The following is a 20209-nucleotide window of genomic DNA, read 5'->3' as shown; positions in this document are numbered from 1 at the left end:
CTCTTTCTGCACGCATCTCATGTTTCACAGTAAAAAAAATACGTCAGCCTTTTCTTATAGTGTGTGATATAATGAAAATTTGCTTATATTTAATGTTATAATGGTCTTAATGAACCACTCAATATATTGAGTATGTGACCGATTTACCAATATAAAAAAAACTATTCTTATGTAATTTCAACATTTCCCCATTATCCCGTATTTATTCGCTCGTTACTTGGTTGGTAAAGAAAAAAGAAATCTTGTTCTCTGATTAACTTAGGTAATTTTTGAAATGTATATAAAATATGTAAAATTAACTTACTTGAATCGATCATAAGCCGAGGAGCTCTTGTTGAGCGCGGCTTCCTGCAGGTTGGCGATGGACATGGGATCGTTGATGTGTTTCTCACCGCCCGCGCGCCAGTGGTAGTTACCAGGATTCCTACAAAACAACATTAATTTTAAGTCTGGTCAGATATAAGCGAATTATATTCTTGAAGTAGCGTCATCGACACAGTAGTCTCATCATGGTGTATCTATATGTCATAGGGGATTTTTTGCATAATGCAATATTTTAAATATTATCTTTAAGATAATATTCTACAATATTAGCAGGGGCAGGTTTTTACTTATCAGACTTTACATTCGTTTTATAATATAATGGAAAATTTTCTAACGCTCACCTCAGTACTAAAGTGTCTCGACAATTGCCGTACGACAGAGCATGTCTCTCGAATATTTCCTTTGATAGAATTTCGAAGGTCACTCCACCTGAAGCAAGAAAATATAAAAATAAAAAATGCTATCTATGAAATTTTAATTTAATATTACTATACAAATATTTACACCCGTCGTTATTAACAGTCAATTTACGCAACTCAACGCCAATCAAAGATCAACATTTGACAATTTCTTCATAATTGTTAAATTTCGATCTTTGGTAGATAGATAACAATCGGATAGATTAATTATTAACGAACGGTATAGTATTCCACATTGAAAGTACTCACCAATCCTAGACTGCGTTCCCTTGAAGCACTTATCGATAACCTCCTCACTGAGTCCCACGGCCTCAAAGATCTGCGCGCTCTTGTACGACTGGAGCATGGAGATGCCCATCTTGGCCATGACCTTGGCCAGCCCGGTCTCGATGGCGCGTTGGTACGCCCCGTACACATCTGCGTCGGTGAGGCTACCGTCGATAATGTTGTCGTTGCGGAGCGAGAACGCCAGCTCGAACGCCAGGTAGGGACAGATCGCGTCCGCGCCGTAACCTGATGGTGTTATACAATAAAAGTAAAGTTATAGGCCTATAGTGAAAATGTTTAAAGTTTAAATATCGGTCTATAATTTCAATTTTTATGTTATTGAAATTCACAAAGCACTCATTTTTAATAGTTGTTTCGAGTCCTTTTTCTATTTAACTAGTTAGTAGCTGTCCAACTATCGTAGCTTAAAAATGGGTTTAATTATGGTATCTTTAAATTAGCAAATTTATTTTAAGTATCATAATAAGGTAAGGTTAGGTTAGGTATGTTCGAACTTTGTAATAGACACGTGAACAATATCTATTTGTATTGATAGAATAGAATGTAATATGGCACAACTTACCAAGTAACACGCACATGTGGTGAACCTCACGTGCTTCAGCAGTCTCCACCAAGAGACCAACCTTCATTCTCTGACGCGTCTCGATTAAGTGGTGGTGAACCGCTCCTGTAAACATTCATAAAATTATGTATTTATCGAAAGTAAATCTACTAACTAAAAAGGCCCTTATTATTGTAACACTGGGTTAAAAGAAATAATTTGTAAATATAAAAAAAAAGTTTGGAAAATCCAAAAGTGCACGACTCATAATGCTCATTTAATTATGAAATATAAAAAAAAAAAATTAAGTCGTTCAAAATTAATTGCCGAAAAAACAGCTGTAGTAGGAAGAAGGTACTGCACAAGCGCCCCTGGTGGAATAAATGTACATAATATCTATAGATATACAGTCTTGTAGTTTTCGTTTTTTATTAATTGCAATTAAACGACACTGAATTAATTAATCATTCGCATTCAGTGACCTACAATCGTCGATTAGAATTAAAAAAAAAAAATTAACTCAAATGATGGATTTTTTCACAAGTTACAGTGTTTTCAGGTTTCACACATGACGGACAGGAATTTTTTTTGACCTATTTTGGTGTTTTTTTCCAATTCTATTGCAGTAAAACAATTTTTAAAAAGTATGGAATTAATCTGCATTAAATTATCTCGACAATAGTATGCAAAATATCTTGATTCCGTGAACTATCAAGGCTATAATAATAAAAATAGCCGCCAAAATGAAGCGAAAAAAATTTTTCGATCGTAAAGCACTCTCTGATGCTTCGCATCATGAGTCGTGCAAAAACACAGCAATAGATACTGTAGCAGATTAGCTGATGATGTGGACGGTGCGATCGGGCAGCACGACCTGTCAGTCAGCGTCACGTGACAATTAGTATGACTTTGCCCTCAATAAGTGTATTACCTTCTGACGTCACTGGCATAATGAGGTAAGGCTATACACTACGTGCCGAGCGCCAGCAGCGAGCTGATGGGCGCGCGCGCGGCTAGCAACGTGGAGAGCACCAGCAGGTGGCGTCTGAAGTCACAGGCAAGACTAAGCAGCGTGGCAGTCGAGCAGCGAGCACAACCAATAATTGGTATGCTGACGTCGCGTGGCTAACCTCACTGGCACAATGTGATAAGGCTGTATGCTACGTACCGAGAGCCAGCAGCGAACTGATGGGCACGCGCTCCTGTCCGGCGGCGCGGTCGGACAGCACGAGCAGCTGGCAGCCGGCGCGCGCGGCGCTCTCGGCCGCCAGCGCCAGCCGCGTCAGCGCCGGCTCCAGCCCCGCCGGACCGTCCGCGTACGGGAACGTGCAGTCCAGCACGCGCGTCTGCACACATACGGTATATTTTAAATAATACTAGCTGACCCGGCAAACGTTGTGTTGCCATATAAATAAAAAATGTTAAGCGTGAACAACCCTTATCACTTAGGGGTATGAAAAATAGTAGCCGATACTCAGACATACTGAATATGCATATAACATTTGGTCATTATAAAAATCGGTAAAGACGGAGGAATACGGTAACTAACATTGTGACACGAGAATTTTATATACAGGGTGAATCTCCATAAAGTGCACATATTGAAACAGGTAAAATTAAACCGCATTTTGTCGACAAAAAAAATATAAAAAAAATAAAAAAAATTTTTTTTTGGGTTTTACGACCTTTTGAATTTTTTTTTGGGAATTGTGCACCTGAAGTAAATAAATCGCTATAACTTTTAAACTAAGAGGGTTATCAGGTTCAAACAAATAACAATGATTGCCAATGATAGGCCGTACTGATCCATGAAAAAAAAAGAAAAAAAAAATCATCTTCCCAGGAAAAAAATTTCAGATTAGTGCAAAAAAGCACTTTTTTTAGGTAAAATTTTCAGTAATCATCAATTTCCTCAAAATAATCTAGGCATTTTATTTTTTTATTATTGTTTAATGCAATTCTACGTCGTATTAGCTTTCAAACACTAAAAAAACCACGCCTCTAACTCAAGTATAAAGTTTGCTAGGAACGTTTCAAAAAAGATACTCATGACGCGACGCACGTGCGCCCTAATAAAACTGGTATAGTCCGACCCATAATTAGATGTCCAAAATATAAACAAAGAAAACTATCAAAAATATGTTTCAATGGTAAATTCATGGTAGTTTCTTATTTTTGACGATATTAAAGTGATAAAACTGTAATAAAATTAATCTTTAATAATTAAAAAAAAAACACTAGTTTGTATGAAAAATGTTATTTATTACCAACACCCTTAAAAACTGCCTTTGTTTAAGCGCTCGTAGGAAACTTTATACTTAAGTTAGAGGCATGCTTTTTTTAGTGTTTGAAAGCTAATACGACGTAGAATTACATTAAATAATAAAAATAAAATAAAAAGCCTAGATTATTTTGAGGAAATTCACGATTACTGAAATTTAACCTAAAAAAATTGCTTTTTTCACACTAATCTGACTATTTTTTTCTGGGAAGATAAGCTTTTTTGTTTTGTTTTTTTCATGGATCAGTACGGCCTATAATTGGCATTCATTGTAATTTTTGTTTGAACATGATAACTCTTTTAGTTCAAAAGTTATAGCGATTTATTTACTTTAGGTGCACAATTCCAAAAAAAAAACTTCAAAAGGTCGTAAAACCCAAAAAAAAAATTTTTTATTATTTTTTTTATTTTTTTTGTCGACAAAATGCGGTTTAATTTTACCTGTTTTAATATGTGCACTTTATGGAGATTCACCCTGTATAAGATAATGCAACTTTTAAATTCTTCAGTTTTAATCTGATCCCCAAATACCAAAAATGCCATTATGATTCCTATATGACGTCACTACAATAGCAAACAAAATAACAATTATATCATAAATGAAATAGAATGCTATGCATAGCTAGCATTGACACGCTAAAACTCAACTAGATAAACTACATGGCGCGTTTAAGACACGTCGGTTTTATAAAAATTGAAATAACAATTACTACAATTGTCACATTTTGGACACCTAATTATGAACCAGACTATAGACGGATCACTCCTAACAAGAAAGTGTAACCAGTTTTGAGAATTGAAATTGTTGCGTAAATAAAGTTTGACCACGTTTCCGTACTAAAATGTCCCTAAGATGTTTGAAATACTTACCTATTTATTACGTAAATTACGTTGTATTAATTATTTATACGTACATTTTTTCTAAAAATAATTTATATTTCTCAAAAATTAAATAAATAACTGACTAAATCAGCGTTTTGTGGCTTCATCCAATTCATTTCAATTCAATCAAGGCGGTGCAGTATCTTGCTCTTTTACTTATCAAAGATCATAATAATGTAAGTCATACCTCCCAACCACGGTGCTTAGTCCGCTTTAGAGCCTCGAGGTCCGGTATGGACAGTATGGGCTGCGGCAGGAACAGCCGGTGCACGAACTCCGCGCTGGGCTGCAGGATGTTCGCCGTGGGGCCGATCGGGCACAGCAGCGACATCACTATCTTCTCCCTGAAAACATCGTTTTATTACCTTAACTACATGCTACGTCATAAGACAAAGGGTTTAAAAAAATCAACATCTCTGACATCGTCATATCGATCTGTAATAGATAATAAATGATAATTGTTCTGTGAATTTACCTGAAGGGGTCAATGGGTGGGTTGGTGACCTGCGCAAACAGTTGCTTGAAGTACTCGTAGGGCAGCGGTTGAAACTCCGAAAGACAAGCTAGCGGAGCATCGTTGCCCATACTGCCCAAAGCTTCCTTCCTATAATGCATAATAAGAGTTATTAGTGTTCGGCATGTTGTTGAGTATGTTGAAGTGTTACGACACGCGTGACATAGCCCTCACCATGTAGGTCTGACGAGTAGAGGGTGCCGGGTTGCATTTCCGGTCAGACAGATATTTGAATGATGAATTTAGATTTCTGTTTTCGGTTTTGGTTTTTGTTAATTATGAGTTTTTGTTAACTGTTAATCGTCTGTGTATGTGTCCATGGCACTTACAACACAGGGAATCCTAGTGTGCACCTATGAGTGTAGAAAGTGGCTTATACTAATCATTCATTCATTCAAATTGAATTTACTCACTCATCAATAGACTGACCACTCTCGAGTAGCATACATTAACATATTTATTTATTGATTCTGGACACATTTGTAAGTACTTACTTGTTCTGTATCATCGGCACTAGCAACATAGTGATAGACTCGATAGTATATCCAAAGAGACCAAGTCTTTTATCGGAAAGGCCAGTAATGGCCCCGTTTACCGATCCGTTAGTAATGCTCCCATTTTCGAGAGCCACTGACTTATGGATGTCTTCCATAGTAATCTGTAACAACGTGTACATATAAATCCTACTTCTTAATTTTGTAACATTATAATCATGCTACTTTCGTCGTGCATCTCACTAAGAAGGGCGGCTCAAATTTCAGTGTAGGCAGCACTTGCAATATTTGCGTTAAATTATAATTATAGTATATTAAATGAAGAAATAAATATGGCATGTTTAATAAAAAATACAGGGCGACACTTTCATCTCGACGCCTAATCATTTAACTTAAGACACTCAGACAATCAATTCCAGCTACGTTAGGGTCACCAGACATCAATGACTTGTGTCGAATGTCGGTGTCGCCTTGGATTCGTATATTGTGCACAACTGAATTTGGTGCCTCTAGCAACAAAATTTGTAGCCGCCCTTACACTTGAAAATTTCATACGTCCCTAATAAATTTAAAATCACACTATCTTGTCCCCACAACCAGAACAAAATGGGTCTACATAGTTACATTAAAAAGCATGGTATACAGCAAGTATTTATACTATAATAGCTCTTATTGGACGAAAGAGAACAGTTTGTATCGCGAAAATCAGCAATTTTGAACACATCACTCGTGTCGACTCACCATCTATATATCGATTATATTTATCCAACACCATATAATGTAGCATGAAAAACAAAGAGTAGTTTTAGGTTATAATTAGAATTGAAGTTTTATGTAGGATGATTTTTAGTCAGTTACATTAATGTTTCGGTTATGTTTTGTGTGTAAAGGATTGTTATAATTATAAATTCATGATGTTAGGTAGTAGGTTCATATGTTCTTATGTTCCTAAATGGAAGAATTTTTTTGTTTCTTCTTTTTTATAAGTAAAGTGACATTAAATATTTATATTACAATAGGAAAGTAATGTTTTCGGGTGTATGTTTGTATGTATGCGTGGATGAATGTATGTGTTTTAATGATAGCTTCCCGCCCTTAGAGTTAAGAAAAATGTTACGTTAACATTGTGTTTTGCATATCAGCTTATATTTAATAGAAGCTATAAGAACTGCAATTGACTTAATTCTTCTAACTAGAATATACTATAGTAACAACTCTGCAGTACTTTAAGCACTCGTTTTTTAAATGCTATTACATTCTTCTAACTAGAATATACTATAGTAACAACTCTGCAGTACTTTAAGCACTCGTTTTTTAAATGCTATTACATTCTTCTAACTAGAATATACTATAGTAACAACTCTGCAGTATTTTTAAGCACTCGTTTTTTAAATGCTATTACATTCTTCTAACTAGAATATACTATAGTAACAACTCTGCAGTATTTTTAAGCACTCGTTTTTTTAAATGCTATTTATAAAAACGAGAGCATAAAATCATTTTTACTGACTGTAGAAGTAAAACCTCAGCCGGGTCAATTACACAAGACTTGCGACCATTACTAGTAATCAATCTATCCAACGTTTTTTCTTTCAAGGATCAAACTTTGACAATGAAGAAATTGGCCAATTTCGTCTTTTTGTAGACAAAACATTCGATAGCTCGAATATTAATAATGGGCGCTAATCAACTACCGATTCAGAGCGTTTCAATGGAGTATTAACACTATATTGACCTGTTCCTTGAGCCACTGCGAGTGCGGACGACTACGCGCGATATCCATCTTCAGCTCCACGTCCTGGATGATGCGCTGCTCCACTGTGTCCACCAGCAACATACGACCTGGCTTCAGGCGACTCTGTAATCAATTGTGAAATATATTATAAGTGTCGTGACGTATAACATCTCAGTAGAGGTCGCGTTCCAATCCGATAGTAGTTTAAGAAAAATATTGTAAGTGACAATTTGTAAGTGCCGCCGTTGGCCTATACATAAAAAATATATTTCATTTCACTCTTTGTAGGTCTTGTCGGGAATTCGATGTGTTCGCAGCCATTAATATAGAATTAAAGCGAAATTCACGTATATTTTATTGTCACTCTCTGTTTTGTTTCACGGTGCGGATAATATTATTGGATATTTTTCATTAGGTTCATTAAACATCATAGAACTATCAAATTGCGATACAATACTACGACGAATATTTCCATGAATTCTGTAATATTGTAATTACTAATTAAAAACAAATTTTGTTTTTCGAAATTTTAATATGCTATTGAACTAAATAAGAATAAGTTTATCTTAAGTACCTTCTCAGGGTTCAAATTCCACTGAAGGACTAAATAGGGGATAATAACTTACCTTATGTATAACCTTCTCAGGATCCACATCGTACACGCCAACCTCGGAAGCCATCACCAGTACGTTCTCACTCGTCACGTAGAATCGGGACGGCCTGAGACCGTTCCTATCCAGGATTGCACCTGAAAACAATATTTAGTTTAAAATCAATTACGCGTAGAATTATGTGTTGATTTTGGAGTTTAGATATATGAGACTGTGAAAACTTTTTCAATAGATTTTAAAGAAAGGAGGTATAGGTATTTTCGACAGTTGTGTACTTATATACATACGTTTATGAATTGTTTATGTTTGAACCTTTCCGATTTTTCTTAGCGAAGTTAATATATATTTAATATCAGTTTAAATGAGTTATTGAATGTTTTATTTATTTTTCACAAAATGTTACAAACATTAAAAGCAAACAATACAAAATATATTTAAGGCATTTATAAAATTAGGAACGTCTGCAACTAACATTTTATTGCAAACGAAACCTAAACAGAATTGTCTTTTTGAATATTAGCGTTTATGAGACAAGTGGTACTAACCGATGTACCTTCCATCCGTGATGGAGAGCAGCATTTATGAGACAAGCGTTACTAACCGATGTACCGGTGGTGTGCCTGTGCCACGCTTCCGGCACCATCGTCATCACCGCCTCGGGTAGCGAGCGCTTCCTAACCTAACCTAACCGATGTACCACTCATCCGTGAGAGACAGCAGCATTTATGACACAAGTGGTACTAACCGATGTACCGTCCATCCGTGAAAGACACCAACGCGGGCCCGTCCCAGGGCTCCATAGCACACGCGGCCCACTGGTAGTAGTCGCGCTTGAGCGGCGGCATGGTGGTGTCGCTGTGCCACGCCTCGGGCACCATCGTCATCACCGCCTCGGGCAGCGAGCGCCGGCCGCAGTGCACCAGGAACTCTAGCACGCAGTCCGCTGAACCGGAGTCCGAGAGGTTCGGCTCTACCACCGGGTACAGCTTCTTGAGGTCTGGAAGGATTAGATTATTGTAGATTTTAATATGGGAGTAGCAGACGACGCAGTCCACCTGATGGTAAGTGGTTACTGCCGCAAAAAGACATCTGTAATCCACTTCACATAAGATTAGTTTTCACATGAGGTCGGCCACAATGAGCCACTACCGTTGGAATGCATCTGAGATCATGTATGACTCCGTTGCCACACCCTTGAAGCCGGAATACATTAGCGCTAACAATAGAGTTATTAGACAGAAATAGGTGTGGCGGTGGTGCCGCATATATAAGATAAATATAAATGCTACATTGAACTGTAACACATAATTCCTGACTTACGAGACATGCAAATTTCGGAAAGTTTTATTGCACAATTATATCCATTACAAAATAATGATTTGGTTTTATCTTACATTAAAGCAATATTTATGCGAACAGTTAGCACATTTTTTTGGACCGAGCAATTATCCACAAAAGAGATTTAAATATTGCCAGCATAACCAAGCGTCTCGCAGTGTTTTTGCAATAAGGAAATAACATGATTATTTAAATTATATCCAACCAAAATATAAAATTCAATTATACCTTTCATTTCATTATTTAAATTTCCAAAATTAATAACTCATTTCATTATATAATATTCATCACCTAAGAGTTAACCATCCAAGTTAGCGGTATTTAAATATTTAGTAGATTATTGTCAGAATATGCTACACTAGCTGACCCGGCAAACTATAAATAGATTTTGAGGCGGTACAACCGCCTCAAAATCTATTTATCAAATATATTTCATATAAAGTATAGCCTATGTTACTCGTGGATAATGTAGCATTCGAATGGTGAAATATTTTTTAAAATCGGTCCAGTAGTTTTTGAGCCTATTCATTACAATCAAACAAACAAACAAAGTTTTCCTCTATGTAATATTAGTATAGATATGTATTATTGTTTGATTACACATAGACCTAGATGAAGTTTCAAATAATTGTAATCGAGTAGCATTCATGTTATCTTAGTGAATTTACAAATATTTCCAACAGGCTAACACGATTGCATCACGGTCCCCCCATGACGCTGGCACGTGAAGCGAGCGAGTTAAGCCTCCAGTCATCATCGTTTTATCTAAATATACAAATAATATACGTCAATCGTATAGTGACAACACAATATTTGTAAGAATCGAAAGAAAAAATAACTTAGGGGTTATCATACCGGAGGATTTTTAAAAATAACCAAAGGAAAACATTCTTTGCAAAAATGTTAGCATATGACTATATTTGTCCTATTGATGAGCTTCTTATATCTTCTTATTACTGAAGAACGCATATGTTAGATTACATAATTGTATTTGTATTTTGTATATTTTCTTATTGAGTATGTATGGATTTAAGACTTACTCGTATCTTTAGGCGACAAGCGTTAGTACTTTATTTCCAAATTCTTAAGGTTTATTTTATAAAAAAGTGAAATCGGTCTAACTTTATAATTGAACTTTTTTAAACAAATGCTCAATCCCTAATTAACGCTTCAAAGGAACTAACTGTATTTTTTTTCCAGTTTCAATAATGTAAGCTCTGCGATGATGAATCACTCACTCAGTTAATATTTAAATAAGTATAGGTAAATTAATAACGCTACTCTGACAAATTGCAATATTTTTTCCATTTTTGCAGTAAGTACATGAATTTCTAACCCTGTTACACACTTGTTCATTAGTTCGTCAACATTTTAGCTATATTTGAGAACACTTACCATCACCAAACTCGTCGCTCTTCATGACGCCCTCGCGAGCCTTCATGAGGTTCACATTACCTCGTAACGTATTTATTTCGCCATTGTGGGCAAGAACTCTGAAATATGAAGGAAAATTTATCAAGATTGGATTACATTTTAACAGCATTTACGTAGTGTAATGATATGTAGTAACATGTCCTAACGATTAAAATTAAAATCTGGAGGCACGGCAGTGCCTCCGCCATAGAATTTTCAGAACCGTCTTTCAGCTCTCAAAGTGGAATAAAGTAATGGAAGTAAAACTCAAAATCCTTTTTTTCTATTAATTTTTTATGAAAGTTGCGGTACAAACGTTTTAAGCTATCCCCTGGAGTTTAAGGCGCTTTTCCTGTCATGCGGGGCTGCCTGCAATTTTGTTGCACACCATTTTTAGTGTATCGTTTCAAAGATACTTTTTAAACATGTGTGCCACACGAAGATGGGTCGCGAAGAGATAGTATCGGATTAAATCATGAACGACAGGAAAAAGTCCTTACAATAATTCGCTGAAATAATAGAACGGATTTTATCACATATTTGACTTCAAATGATATTTCCGCCCAAAAATTTTCCGGTACAGTATAAATATTATTGTCCAACAATATTATGCTAAAATTGAATATCAATAATGAAATCATATCAAGCACTGACCTCAAAGGGTGCGCTCGTTCCCAACTGGGGAAGGTGTTGGTGGAGAAGCGGGTGTGCACCAGCGCCAAGTAAGTGGTGAATGCTGGGTTGCTCAGATCCTTGAAGTACTCCTACGAAATAAAATTTATTATGTTCTGATCTACATTTGTTTCTTTATATAATGTTGATATTCATAATATAGGTATGAATAATTTTTATTGTCACTGCCTATTGTATAGATCTGGAACCTATATTAAATTGAACAGCAGTCCTAAATAAATAAGTCCATCGAAAATAAATTGCTGATCCTGAGGAATCGCAGTATATCGACATTACAACCAATAAAAAAAGGTCAATAAAAACAGTGAACTTTCGAAATACATATTCGAATATCTCTAACAAATTCAACTCACCCATAGTTGATTAGACGTAAGCAGTCCCTTGTACACGACGGTCCTGAGCGACAAGCTGCATATGTAGAACCTCGCGCCGGGCACCACCAGCTCGTGAGACGCGCGCTTCCGGAGCACAAACACCTGCAATCACACGTCACCACTCCGCATACTGACAAACACTAGAGTATATATATACTATGTATAGGGTGTTTTACGTTTACAACTCAAGTTGGAGCTCCCGGACCGCCCGGCCGGCTCGCGACCTGAAAAAACACCGTCAAGAGGCCTAGTGTCGTTCGAAACGAGTTTGAAATCGCAACTGGTTGCGAGTTCATACTCTACCCTTGCAACTGGCTCTCGTACCCCTCTCGTTTCTTACCTGCCGCGCCAGTCGGTTCTCGTCGTCGATATCGCCGGTAACAAACACTTGACGCATATATGGCTCCGAGTTACGAGCCACCTGACCTGAAAGCCAGTCAAAATTGGCCATTACTTACTTTGTTTTCAACTCAAAGCACTCACTATTATTCTAACGCTTACACGGTAAATATAAGCTACACAAACATTTCGAGTAACAGATATGAATCGATATAATCTATAATAACATCATAAATGCATTTTTATGATTCATTATTTTCTTATATTCACAATTAAAGCATTTATGATCGCTTGATAATGATGATATTCGATATTAATTAGTTTCGGCATGATACCCATCTAAGCGTAACCATCGTTTGATATTCGGTTGACTTGAGATCGGCAAAATATTAGAAATATTTCCAACAATGAAAGCTAAATGCGTAATGCGCTACTGAATAAAATTTCGTGGTGCGATGACCATTTTCCAATTTAGCAAAAATCTCAAGCCAATTACTACTGGATATTTTATCTTAGGTATATTTGCAAACGACACGGGTTCGTGTTTATGGACCTTACATAAACCAGATTAAGTATTTAGGTATAAATAAAACGTTATACCTTTTTCGTATTTAAAAACAGGTCCATAATACGCATCCGTATCGAAGTCACCTCCAATTACAGGCGCTTATCCATATACGAGCGCTTGATAAATAAACGTTAAATTAACTACCTGTTTATTGAACTGTATACATATTGTACATAAAATTTAAGAAATGCCAGTATATGGATAAGGTACTTGTTCCTTTAAAGGAAAAAGCAACACCACGTGAGAAACTCGCTTAATTCTCATTTACATATCACTTTATTTTTCATTTGTTCGACTTTAATCGTGTTAATATGTTCAATTAACATTGTATTGTAATTTTTAAATAAAATTATTATGATTTATTTTTATTTTAAAAGGTAGATTAGTTCTATATTAACGAGAATAAAGCGAATAACCGCGTGACATCACAGATTGTTAAATAGAACAAACCAGATGGTCAAGCATCGCATGACCGCGGCGGCCACGTATTGCGACCCAACCGACATTACTACGTGTACGACCTGGAATGATAGTCGCAAAACAATCGCAACACCATAACTGCCCTTAGAAAGCAACAACACTAAAATGACAATACTAATGTCGACACTAATAATGCTTCCTGACATGTTCTGATTACTTCGAGTTTTAATGGTAGGGGTCTTTTTCATATTTCGCGTCCGTTCTACATAAATATTAGAGCACGGTCCAATTGCAAAGCCTTTTGTGTGAAGGCAACCTTTTTTGTTCTGCTTACACAAAGGAAAATATAATTTTGGAACAATGTGTAACGTGAAGCGGGTTGTTGGTATACGACACTACTTAATGCGTGGAGACGGTAAACAGATCAATCTTCTGTTAAGGATAACAATGCCGCATATTCAATAAGGTATTCCATAAAATGTATACCTAAAGTATATGTACCTATGTATGTTATCGTGCCGGTACTTCCCAGATTTATTGTAGACAAAACAATTTCAACTTAGACAAAAATATAAATTGTTTGATATCTATTTGTTGTCAATGAGAATTTTGTAAGTCGGATACTCATATGCCCTGTTGTCAAGTGTTTTGCTTAAGGAAAATTTGTCAGGCTATTCTGAGTACCTACCCAATCTCAGAATTTTCTAGTCCTTACGCATTCAAAATGGAGATTGAATATCAGTCTATAACTAGAGTGGCAATACTGATAGATAAGATGATTAAACTGCAAGTTTATTTATAAAGATTATTTTCTACCACGATTTAGTCACTCGTTTTGACTTGCACCGGGTCATTTATACACATTTCTACTTATTTGCTTACAGGAAGAAAAATATCAGAATATTATATAAAAACCTTCGATCACTAGTTTTTATTAGTGATCGAAGATAAAAACATACGACGATATATTTCAAGTACAATGTCATTGGAAGCAGGTATTTATGAATTGAAATGCCATGCGATACCCACACCGCAGCTTCGCCGGTGACCGCAGACACTTGTATTTTAAGTGTTCATGCTCTTCTACTCATATATCAATGTACCTGATGCATGTAATACCCCAGTAATATTATCTGAAACATGTAAATTGTAAAGCGACATCTATTATCGCTAATAAAACAAAATTAATAAGATCTATCTCATTGCGCTGAAAGAGTATAGGTCTACTTCTCTATCCTAAAATTGTGAGTCCACCATGGGATGTTAGTTATAAATATTTAGGCCAGGAAATCCACAGGATGTAAGAAACAATCTGTAAATGGGTGTTTGGTGATCATATCGTTTAATTCAAAGAAAAAAGTGTAGCATAAACCATGATGAAACCTAAATGCTTAAAAATCACATATTGTGTGTACAAAACCGTATGTGTAAGTACCTACTCTATATATTTCGTTACCTTTTGTTCAAAAAATGATGCATAAAAGTTTTAAATCTAAACTGACTTAACAATTGGACCACATCTTGTAAACTTCTTAAAGTTATTATTTTTAGTTGTAGGTACTACTACGTTGTACGTGAAACAAGTATAACAAAATGAGAAAAAGACCCCTAAACTGAATATACTTATAAAAAATAATATGCGTTTCTCAGTAATTCATTTCAATTACATATTTAATGGCGTTCTAAAATCGACGGTGGGACAAGGACTTATGAATGACACAGATTGTGTTAATAAAAACAAGACAAGCAATCTTGTTCCATCGAAGCCGGACAATTAAATTAATTGTCGACTTTGAAAACATTAAACTTTGTTTAAAATTGTCTCTTGAGGCACGATGATGCTCAATAGAAATTATAATTATAGTTATGTCATTTTGCTACTTAAGTATTACAGATATTAATTGACTTACTGAACATAAATAGAAATTTAAGATGAATAAAGTTTCTACAAAATGTTTACAGTAAGAACAATTGAGAATTCAATTCGCTAATAGTATTGTATTACTTAATTAAATAAAAAAAAGTCGATTCAAGGAGGCCATGTCAAAAATTTTTTCAAACTATAAATAAAAATCAAGCAGTTTTAATTCGGCAATATCGTGCAAATGAACTTGATGAATGTTACACCAGGCATTAAAAATAACTTTCAGTTAGAAGAACCGCAATTTTTTTCTTGAACATATTAATATCGACTAAGCTATATCGACTAAGCTATATGTCCACGAATTTGCGCTTAGGTAGTGCGGTGGACTATGGTGTAGACCGTAGACCTCTTACTTTAAGAGGAGACTCGTGCTCAGTAGTGAGTCGACGGCGAATCATAGTTCAAATTATATTTGATGGTTAATTAATTGTATCAGGCGTTACTTTGGGGAAATCCATGCTATTAAGTTAAGATTAAAACTACTTCGCAACAATCCGCTACAAATATGTATGATGGTATATATTTTAAACCATGCAGTATGTACCACCCTCCCTCCCTCAAAGGATGCATGCAGATGCAAAAATTAAAAATATACACCACCATACATACCACCACCAACACGTGTTTCGCTCCAAAACGGAGCATCATCAGGGTAAGTTGACTCTACGACGGTTAATCGCTAAGTGACGCTGTCAACCTAATGCATGCCTTTTATAATGGTATCCAACCCTGGTATGGGTTCCATACATATTTGTAGCGGATTTGTACCATCATACATATTTGTAGCGGATTGTTGCGAAGTAGTTTTAATCTTAACTTTATATTTGATGGATGTAGTAAGATAACAACAGAATTTAATTCAAAATCATTTCGAAGAACAAGAGCATTCCGAATTGAAATGGATCAATTAATGCGTTTCTGGTGTCCAAACATAACAGGAGTTTTTAGTTTAAGAATCATAGCCGCGTTCTATGTTTATCATATCTTTCCAACCAGTACAGAGTAGTACTTACATTGTAAATATCAAGTAGAAATATAGGCGGCTCTGCCGATGCGTTCGAACCATCTAGCTCTGCTACGTTCAAATCTGTTTTACTACTGTTATTGGCATGAAACAATGTGTAAAAGTTTTTTGAGAATTTGTAATCCTGAGATTAATCGCAATAATTAAGAATTGAGGTTTTTCTAACCGAATATTTTGTCGCCCAGTGTATTTTCAATTACATTTATGTTTCAACCATAAGATATTACAAATTTAAAAATCACTGAGATTCACAGAATAGGCAATTCGATATATGTGAAACATAACATACAATAACAAATTACAAATAGCTTACAAAAACATGTATTAAAGAAACATTTTAAAGGCAAGTCATCAATATTACTAACATACAAAAAATCAAATTCTCAGTATACTTAATAATAGTTCGGTCCTTAATAATATGTTCATAATTTTTAATATAGTTATTTGTTCTTTACCGATGGTAGAGTTATTGGTGGGCACGGTCCTCCAACAGAGGACCTTGAGGCCCAGGCTCTCGGCGAGCTCCTGGAACTTGCTCTCGATGTCCTGGTGGTGCAACTTGTCCAGGAAGAATATGCCGGTCGCGTAACGCCCGAACGGCGGCAGATCTATTTGGTGCGTATCTCTGTGGAAAGAAGATGAGTTTAATTTGTATTGTTCATGAAATTCAAGGTCTGGTAAATATTTTGTAAAGTACGTACATAGGTACTTAGGTACTTTAAACTCGTCTGCTACTTATTTTTTTTTTTATTAAATTTAAGTAGCAGACGAGCATGCTGTCCACTAGATGTTGACGTGAAGTACTGACTGCCACTAAGTCCTACTATATGACTTGAAATTTGTTACATTTGATACTGAAAAAGCTTAATGCGATGATTTATTTTTTTTAATCTGTCAGAATTTAAATTAATTAAATATTTGTGTTTGTGTTTTATATTTTATAAAAATAAAAAAAGCGTATTTAATCATCTTTCAAAAACATCCTTTGTGTCGACGAGCGAAACAAAATAAATACACAGAACTAAGTTGATCTCAGATAATCTCATCCGAAGAGGCCATTTAAAGACATCTGTAGCAACTTAAAAACATATTAAAAAATACCCATATTTTTAATATAACCCAAAGGTCAGAGGATCGTGGTGGAGGTGCGCGCGCATCCGTGACGTCACAAACACCCGACCACGATATTGACCAATACCGACTGCGCTTCGAACTAGGGATGTTATGAAGCTCTGCGATCATAACCGTGATTATCGGATATTACAATTAATATTTCAAAATTTCAAATAACAGTTTCAGATACGTGAATTTCAGATACGTGATTTCAGAGACGGATGTTGTTTTAAACTATTCAATGAAATGAAGTACTTAATGCTGGTAAACAAATACTCCGCAGTCATTTAGAAATTATAACAATAAAACATGTAACATAATTCGTCAATATGATGTTACATTATTCTCTGCTCGTAGCACGTAAGAATCTGGGATTTCAGCGGAAAAATAGTTGTTCTATCGTTATTTAAAGCATTTAAAACTATTATTTGCAAATGAGTTTATTAGTTTAGTTGTCTATATCCGATTTTTTCTCAGTCTAATATCAAATTTTCATAATTTTCGAATTTTATTTACTGGACTTTTCATATTATCATCACAAGTATATTGCCTGTTAACATTTCATATCATTTTGTATGTATCACAGCGCCAAACGTTCTTATTATACCGAAGTCCATATCCAGATCCGATATCCCTACAACTCTACTCGCAAGTCGCAACCAACAAACATCGCATCAATCTCCCAGCACTGCGTCGAGTTATATCAACAGCATTGCAACGGCCTCTCAAGGTGACAGCGTGCGTAGTTGGAAAATTCACATAATTTAAATATGTCACTAATATATCCCAGTTTATATCCAGATTAGACAACAGATCCGATATCCCTACAACTCTACTCGCAAGTCGCAACCAACAAACATCGCATCAATCTCCCAGCACTGCGTCGAGTTATATCAACAGCACTGCAACGGCCTGTCAAGGTGACACAGCGTGCGTAGTTGGAAAACTACTAGCCGGGTGTCTAGACTGGGATTACGATGTGTGTCTATCAATTAGCTGAGCTTCGTCACATTAACTACAGTAATGTGACGGTTTCAAATAATTATAAATTAATAAAATGGGTCGAGGGTTTTCTAAATTGCCTTTTAAGATGGTTTCTATACTCATAAGTCGTAACACACTAAGATTCCCTATGTCTTGGGTGCCTAGGACACACACAAGACAAATACACAAACACCAGCCAAAACAGAAATCTAAGTTTATCATCGAGAAGCTTTGCTGACGATCGAACTCAGGACCTTTTCTATGTATTACAGTATTGGGGATAGTATACGTTGTTATTAGTAATATTTGTTGTTAATCAACCAATAACATAAGACAATATAACAAAAGGTTACATAAATTTAATCTACGGAGAAGCTATAGGTATACACTTTAACAGAGCAAGCACGCTACCAATTGAAGCGGAGTATTTCAGTATTTTCTATTTTCTTTATTAGATTTCAGCGTAACAATAGAGCGAGTATGGAATGTGAGATTAAAGTTGAACCTTGGCATTATTCTTATCTAAACTCATGAATAGACTTTTCTCAGTATAAAAAGCTCGTTGCTAAACTTTAATAACAGGAACTCGCAGGTATTGTATGTTACTACAATACGAGTATATTATGTCCATATATTTGTGTATTATTACAATGTAAATTACTATTTAAAACATATACACGCATTTTATGACGTGACACCAGCTCTACAATGAATAATTATTTATAAGTATGTCAATGTAAACATTTTTTCTATTAACTATGAAAATTATGTACACGTATGGAGTTTCTTGCGCCACTTCTTTATTGTGAACACTTTCGAAATGGTGATAGATGATGACATTTACACAGGGGAAACAACTTTTAATAAAGGATTTTGATTTTATAAAAAAGAAAGTGCACTGCATATATTCATTGCATACGTCGGTACAGCTTAACCACCTCTATATAGGATATGATTTATGGAGTCGAATATAGAATATGCCGCGACAAATCTCGAGGAAAGTTGAAAAGTCTTACACATATGAGCACAATTTCACAGCAAGTAACTAGTTTATTTATAAAAATACGTGTACGTAAATCGGTGTTATTTAATAACAATAGCAGATAATGAGGCGCTGGCCAAAGATCTTTCCATTGACGTCGTACACTAATAGGCACCAATTGCTACGGCCCTGCTCCTATTGCGTGAGACGAGCTCATCAGAACGAAATAAAATATTAAACAGCATTAAAAGAAAGTATTCGACTGCAACCTCCATCATATTTTACTGTAATAAAACAGTGATTTTCAGCTAGGGGATTCCATGCTGTTTCAATAGAGACACATAAAGAGATAAATTACTTGTTAGCCGCACTTTAAATCTCCTACAACATTTTATGCTTGCTATCTATCTAAAGAAAATGACTGGGATTATAACAAGCTCTCTGATACCGAAGTGCGCCTGAAAAGTCACTATTATAGTGGTCACTCAACTTTATGACCGCGCCGATGTTGCTAAATTTGCTGAATTAGTAAATTTTTAATACTGTTATATTTGTATGTCATAATACGACTAGATACCCTGGAATTGTCTATACTATAATGAAAATTCCAATGTTGTTACCCTTATCTAATGACAAATAAATTAAACTGATTTCATTTGTAAATTAGCTTATAGTTACGGTGTAATAAATATTTAAAAATATCTTGATCAGATAAAGAAAGTCTGAAAATAATAAAGCAATAAACGCAAATAAAACTCAATAAGGAAAAGCAAGAGAAGGCACCTGATCCTACTTTGTGAGATACTCTTGAAATACCGCAAATTCACGAATGAAGCTAAGAGAATACAATGACAATATAAAATTAGAATGGGTGACACGGCAAACTTGTATAATTTTGGAATATCTCGGGACCGATAAGTTATTTCTGCTTGGAAAAAAACTGAACGT

At 35.4% G+C, this 20209-nt stretch overlaps 1 protein-coding gene across 1 annotated transcript in view; it reads right to left on the bottom strand.

Moving 5' to 3' along the window:
• Gogat (glutamate synthase) overlaps positions 1-20209 on the bottom strand; it is a 66183-nt gene that overhangs the window by 19087 nt on the left and 26887 nt on the right. Inside the window, exons 4-19 of the mRNA XM_073085006.1 lie at positions 16638-16807; positions 12248-12333; positions 11887-12009; positions 11495-11604; positions 10823-10920; positions 8835-9086; positions 8105-8226; positions 7479-7601; positions 5744-5907; positions 5211-5339; positions 4923-5079; positions 2741-2918; positions 1594-1698; positions 993-1256; positions 666-753; positions 305-424 (exon numbers count right to left, since the gene is read on the bottom strand). Of these exons, the coding sequence (XP_072941107.1) occupies positions 305-424; positions 666-753; positions 993-1256; positions 1594-1698; positions 2741-2918; positions 4923-5079; positions 5211-5339; positions 5744-5907; positions 7479-7601; positions 8105-8226; positions 8835-9086; positions 10823-10920; positions 11495-11604; positions 11887-12009; positions 12248-12333; positions 16638-16807 (2289 nt within the window). The remainder of the gene's footprint in view (positions 1-304; positions 425-665; positions 754-992; positions 1257-1593; positions 1699-2740; positions 2919-4922; positions 5080-5210; positions 5340-5743; positions 5908-7478; positions 7602-8104; positions 8227-8834; positions 9087-10822; positions 10921-11494; positions 11605-11886; positions 12010-12247; positions 12334-16637; positions 16808-20209) is intronic.

Source organism: Epargyreus clarus, unplaced genomic scaffold (assembly GCF_041222505.1).
Source record: "Epargyreus clarus isolate Ecla_fem2 unplaced genomic scaffold, WU_Ecla_fem_2.2 ptg000021l, whole genome shotgun sequence".
NCBI classification, from domain to species: domain Eukaryota; kingdom Metazoa; phylum Arthropoda; class Insecta; order Lepidoptera; family Hesperiidae; genus Epargyreus; species Epargyreus clarus.
Note: the sequence above shows the minus strand (reverse complement) of the source record. Positions and strands in the feature narration are given on the sequence as shown.